This window comes from Quercus robur, chromosome 4, assembly GCF_932294415.1.
Source record: "Quercus robur chromosome 4, dhQueRobu3.1, whole genome shotgun sequence".
Lineage (NCBI taxonomy): Eukaryota > Viridiplantae > Streptophyta > Magnoliopsida > Fagales > Fagaceae > Quercus > Quercus robur.
Window position 1 is genome coordinate 1,010,397 of NC_065537.1, and position 6,648 is coordinate 1,017,044.

The window sequence follows — 6,648 nt, forward strand, 5'->3', positions numbered from 1 at the left end:
TTACAAATTGAAGAATAGAAAATCTGTATTTCCATTAATGAATCAATTGATTACATGAGCTGTATATATATTGATCTGTACAGGTGTGAACACACAAACTAACAGACTAACAGAAATAACAAACTAACACACGTGCAAGCCACAAAGCTAACTACCACTCTCACGTACTAACACTTAACTAAATATACATACACGTTAAGCTACAAGTCGTATGTGTATCATTTTACTCTTGTATTGGCCTGCCGTTTATGCTCTGTTATAGAACCAGTATCTCTATGTTCAGTGTTTTGATCTTCTGCATTGTTGACTTCACTTCTGCTCTTGCTACTGACCTTGGCAGACTCACTTGAATCACTTGAACTCTGATAAAATGAGTAGCTGATAACACTTATTGACACGACACCATTTTGTAGTTTCTTTAGTAATTGTCTTTAATTGTTTTAATGCAACGCTACCGTATCACTTAGATAGTTTAGTTCCCATTTCGGTCATTAACTAACTCCACATGTCAGCTTGTAATTGGTGGATAAGAAGTTGGTTAGTTAGTTTTTCTCTTTTGTTGTTAAAGATCTTGTATATAAGGGACTAGATATTTTCTATTTATTCTCAATTGCTTGTATTCATTTTTCATCAATAAAAGAATTGAGTTAGAGAGAGAGAGAGAGAGAGAGAGAGAGAGAGAGAGAATTCTTAGTTTTAACAGAATGGATGGGATATGTGAAAAAGAAAGTGGACACACCACACATGGAGAATTCTGGTTAACACTCTGAAAGGTATATTAATATCAGTAAGCAAACAATACAGAAGCACATGACAAATTATGTATCAAATAGCACTCAGAAAGCCACACCAAATCCAAGATTACATTAGGGTATAAATATTCCCCCCAAAGCCAAAAGGTTAGAAAATGTAGAGTACACCTCTCAATAAACAAAGCAAAGAAAGAAAGAAAGAAAGATGAGGAGGGAAGGGTGGTCCTACTTTTTTTTTCCCTCTACAACTACAAGTATCCCACACCAGGCTGTTAAAGGAAAACAAATAATGCAAAAGTGTTGTGATGGGTCACATGGAAATAAAAAAGCAATCTGACACCTACACATGCCACTGCCTCCCAGTTGCACATGGACATGCACATGCTCACTGTCTTTCCTTGGCCTCCTACCATTGCACAACACCATCCTACTTTTTCTTCTCCCTAATAATCAATCCTAACTTAACTCTATCTACTTCAAAACACACACACACTGCTGTCATTAAAAATTTCACAGTCACACAAAGTCACAACCTCCTTCTATCTATATAATATTGTACACAAACCATTAATTAACAGTAAATTGTAGTTAGCAAACTATTATGCACTTTGCATACATATACTTTGAGCACTTTTGGGTTATTTTTTCCTTTTCTTTTCTTCTTTCTTTCATTATTCTTTGATGTCATTTTCGAGTCTATAGAGCTGGTTCTTCTGTTGTTGGACGACGGGCTGCAGCCATTAAAGCACATTGGAGATGCCTATGACAAGTGATCAAGTGGTCATTGGTGAGTCCTGCAGCTTGCATGAAGGAATGAACCACTGTTGGACCAACGAACCTGAAACCCCTCCTCACCATGTCTTTGCTAATGCTCTCTGATTTTGATGTCTTTACTGGTATCTTGTGCCCCATTTTGTATTGGGTGGAGATTGGCTTGTGATTGACAAATCCCCATATATATTTGTCAAATGATCCAAACTCCCTCTGAATCTGTAATACCAGAATTTGCAAGACAACAACAAACATTTAGAATCTAACAAAAGTGTAATAATCTAATATACTACCAAAATCAGAAATTAGTGTTCAAAACGTGTAGATTCTAAAATAATAGATGGTAACTTATTCTAAGACACACATTAATGGTGGACCCAAGTGTTAATATTGTCACCTAGGTCCATCAATGACACATCATTTAACCATTATTCTAACATAAAAACATTAGTTAAATTTAGGTATAATGATTAACAACCCATGTGGAGTGCTTAGCAGAAATCCATAAAGAAAGAGCCCATGTGGGGCTTGGTGTTAAAATCAGAACAGGTTGGAACTTGCTTGTCAACTAGTACTTTTTTTTTTCTCAATGAGAAAAAACGAAAAGACTAACAAGATGTTGACAATCAAGTCCTACATAGTTGCATCTTTATTTAATGACGTAGTTATATTGTCCTTTTCATTCCAACTAGAAAGTTCATCTAAACAGAAAAAAATTGCATTTTTTGGGCCTAACAAAGGTCATAACCAAAAGGGTTCAAAGAATATAAAAGTGTGATATATCACAAACTACTCCTTTTGGAATAGACGTCGAACTCACTCTTATGAACCCTTTCATCCACTAATTCTCAATCAATTAATTAATTAACATGAGAAAGAGAAATCTAAGACATCCACTATATCTCTCTCTTTTTATTTTTGCTAGAATGAGGTTAGTATGAAGCTTAATTACCTCCAGAATTCGGCTTGAGTTGTCCACAACACCCCTAACTCGGCTTATATCAATGCCATACCCTAAACCAATTGAAGTCATTTGTTTATCAGTGAAGTTGGCAACAGTTTCTGCATCAAATCCTGAAAATGCACTCCTGCATAAAAGATAAATTTTAAAATAAATTAATCCCATGAGACCATATATAGGGTACAGCAATTAAGTGTGTTTGTTAGCAAAGGAAAGCGAAACCCAACCTGAAATCTTGGCGTTTCTTCAAGATTGTGGTCCAGTCTGAACCAACCTGAGCACCACTTAGGACTAGCAATTCAAACAACATCCTGCAAGAAGATACATAGGAATTAGATAAATGAGTCATATATTTATTTGTGTGGATGTGTCTATGTCTATATGTGTGTAATAGATAGGCTTACTTGTCATCATGGACAGGAACTCCCCATTCTTCATCATGGTAAGCAACATAGACAGGATCTAAGCATAGAAAAAAGACATATTGTTCAGCACAACTAATTTCAACAACAAACATGCACCAAGCTTTGGTGCCAAAACTCTGGACATCAGAAATATTCTTTATATATTGAACTTAACCACATGTCTTTGAATTATTTGGGAAATTTAGATACCTGAATTGAGTGTGATAAAGCTGCATCTCTTCTCTTCCTCAGTAGTCTTTGTTGAAGAGTCAAAGGGAACAACCTTGTCAAAATTGGCAGACTTTGATCTTCCATAATGGGCAATTCTCATCTTTCTTTGGGCCTGTTGCTGTGCCATGTGTTCCCTCCTGACTGCAGCTATGCTTCCTGGTGCCTCGGTGATCAAAGATGAAGAGTAACTCAAGGTTGCTTCAAAAGAAGGAGAAACCCCACAAGAAGTACTATTCATAACAGCAGCTCCATGATGATCACCACAAGTACCCTTGAAACTTTTAGACTTCTTTCTCTCTAAAGTTGGAGTCTTTGTGGTACTTCTTGGAATGAAAATCTTCTCTGCACTCAAACTCAAGCCATTAGTGTCATTTCCTCGCTTTATTGCAGGTGGTCGTGGTGATTTTGAGAACTTTGGAGAGATGGGTGGTGTCAATGAAGTTTTGGTTCTAGGACTAGTAGCAGAGGTAGGAGGTGTTGATGGTGGTGGAGATATTTTCTTTAGTGAGTTACGCCTATCGAGGCTGGGAACACGATTACAAGTAGGCTGAAGGACAGGTCTACCATTGATACGAGCCACTGTGGGGGTTGGGATGACATCAATGCCCATAGTCACTTTGGCCTTAGAGCTGCACATTTTTTTTTTTTGGTATGGTACTGTGTTGTATGGTAATGTAATGTTATGTGTTGAGAGCTTAAGTTGGAAAGGACTTTAATGGGTTAGGAAGTAAGGAATAATTGGCACAAAGATGGAAGGGAAGTGATGAGAAAGTGGAGGAGAGGATAGGGGAGGGTTGTGGGGTTTTATAAAGAGGAAAAAGGTAGGGACAGATGAAGCTGAACTTGTAACATGGGGAGGTTGGGGTTTACCATACAACCTCTTGTGAGGGGCATTACTTTTTGTTTAACTAGGCCACGAGGGGTACTATGATTTGGCATTGTTAGGTTATTATTATTATAATTAGCATCGAATCGAGTAATGTTAGCGACACAATATTTTTTAGGACTATTTTCACAATTGTTGACATATCATATTGTGATTGGAACGACTTTACTTTCACCTAAACTTATCTTTAATAATATTTTTATCATGCATCAATCAAAACATGCCATATCTTTAGTTTTAAAAAAAAAATTGTGAAAATTGTTGTGGTAGATTTAAGACTTATTGTATAAGAGATTATTATGATGATTATTGGGTAAGGAGAGAATCAAGGAAGTTGGTTTAATAGGGGGATTCGTTGGGTGGGATACTATGCTAGACTGCATGGTGTGTTTTTTACTTGGAACTTCCCCTATTTCCACCTTATTGCTGGGTGATACATCATGTATATACCTAGACAACTGCTTCTCTTCCCAAGGATTTAAGCTGGAGTGGTGGATAAGGAAGGTAACAGTGGAAGAAAAAGACCAATCATTGGTCTACTCTTTTTAGCTGGAGGAATCTCTCTCTCTTTCTCGAAGACAGTTGTTTTGATGAGAGGAATATAACATGGAAGATTTTTTTTTAATAACCATTAACAAGCTGAAAAAACACTTTTGAGGTAAGCAAAAACTAATTAACAACCTTATGAGGTTGAAATATGTCAGTCTTGATTTTAGTGTTGCAACTAATCAAAATAAAAGTGATCAAAAAATCCATTCATGATCTTTTGTTAAGTATAATGCTAATTTATTGTGTCTTTTTGTCAATTCCTAATTTATGTAGCTTTTTCAGATGTACTTTCCAGGTAAACTGTGGGGCTCCTGCATATGCATACCATTAGGACCCTTTTTCAGTTTATAACTGAATGAGATTCCTTGAGATTAAGGACTTTTTTATATTCATAATATAATCTAATAATTCAGGGTCCATTTTAGACAAATTTCGCATCAAAAGTAGGCTTTAACTTAAGATGGATGGTCCACGACTAATTCTCAGGCATACACATCTCTTCGATATACACAACTGCAATGTTAAAGTCTTAAAAGATGCAAAATTTTCAACATTTTTTACAACTTGGTAATATAGTAAATCATGATTGAAGTAAATAACTTTTACATGAGTTCACCACTTACGTTACTTTTATTATGTGTCCAATATGCCATGTCGAGTGTGGTAAAAAAAAAATTGTAAAAAATTGTCTTTATACTTATTTGAATAAATCTTTAGGAATGGTTCTAAAAATTCGAATGCATCATATAATTGTTAGAATAGATCCTTAGGAATGGCTCTAAAGAATGATGAGTGAGGGACCATAAAACCAGCCTGCTGGGGCTAAAGTTAGGGATGGTCCTTGTGCAGAACTAGAAAAGTTGTATTTCCAAATCCTACACTGTTTTATAATACCCATTACGCATGCAAATTATATGGCTTTTCACTATGTGAGCTTCAACAATTGTCATACTTCAATTGAGGGTACTGCAGCCCAATAGCAATGTGAAAATGACTGGAGGAGGATAAAGGAGTAGGCAAAATACCATATGTATATGTGTGCAATGTGAAAATGACTGAATATTTTACTGTTCAATTCGTTTTCTTCTTCCGTTATTTGTCACATTAAAGGAAGGAGACAACCTTAAGCTTGAGAGCTCCATAAACATAAGGACGAAAATGAGTAAGTGGAGAGACCCTTGAGGGCTATACCATCACAGGCCTAGGTTGTAACCCTCAGTCAGTCATTTGCTCAATCCTCATAAATATATAAACCAACCGTGATTATAACTATATAAAGCAACTGTCATCATCATTATCTTCTTTTTTGTGCTTAGTAAATTCCAAACCGACCACAGCCCATTTCACTTGCACTTGTTTGTCTATTTCACTATTTTGGGAGTTGGGGATTAGTTAAGGAGTTCATAAATAAGAATACAAATCATCTTTACTATTTTTTGTGTTACACTTTATGTTTTACCAATCACAATTTGTCATGTATTTGTTTAACTTTCCTAATAAAATAGTCAAAGTTTAAAATAGAAAAAAAAATAAACACATGACAAGTTGTAATTAGTGATACATAAAGTAGAACACAAAAAGTGGTACAAAATATTTGTATTCCGTAAGTAAACCTAAAGAACAGGAACAAGTTAAGACATACACGTCCTTCAAACTACAAAAAGGATAATGTCTGTTACATACAATCTTGTGTATAAAATTTTTTTAAACTGAAATTTTTACACACAACAGGGTGTGTATAAGAGAATTTATCCTTTAAAAAAAAAAAAAAAAAAACACACACACACACACACACACACAACCAAATCGATCGAAGATAGAAGCATGGAAATTCTTAAACAAAACAAAGTCTTACGATCACCCATAAGAGAACTAAACTAGGATGAACTCTAGAAGAAATGGTGAAAAAAGAATGCACAACAAGATCATCTAATTCAATAATAACTATAGACCATAGTGATCTCAAATGACCCACCGCCACTAGCTTACCTTGGATTACCAAGGGAGAAACCATATCCATATGTGTTCAACATAACACACCCTAGGCTTGGTTTTAACCACTTGACAAGAGTGGATTTCAGAGGACAAGACTTT

The 6,648-nt window shown here is 35.5% G+C and overlaps 1 protein-coding gene across 1 annotated transcript; it reads right to left on the reverse strand.

Annotated features, from left to right (window-relative positions):
• Positions 1–752: 752 nt before the first annotated feature.
• On the reverse strand, positions 753–3,912 carry LOC126720283 (uncharacterized). Its single transcript, XM_050422605.1, has 5 exons — positions 3,099–3,912; positions 2,889–2,946; positions 2,712–2,795; positions 2,476–2,611; positions 753–1,742 (listed from the first exon to the last, which is right to left on the reverse strand). The coding sequence occupies exons 1-5, from the start codon at positions 3,754–3,756 to the stop codon at positions 1,449–1,451; spliced, it is 1,230 nt and encodes a 409-aa protein (XP_050278562.1). The 5' UTR covers positions 3,757–3,912; the 3' UTR covers positions 753–1,448.
• Positions 3,913–6,648: the final 2,736 nt, after the last annotated feature.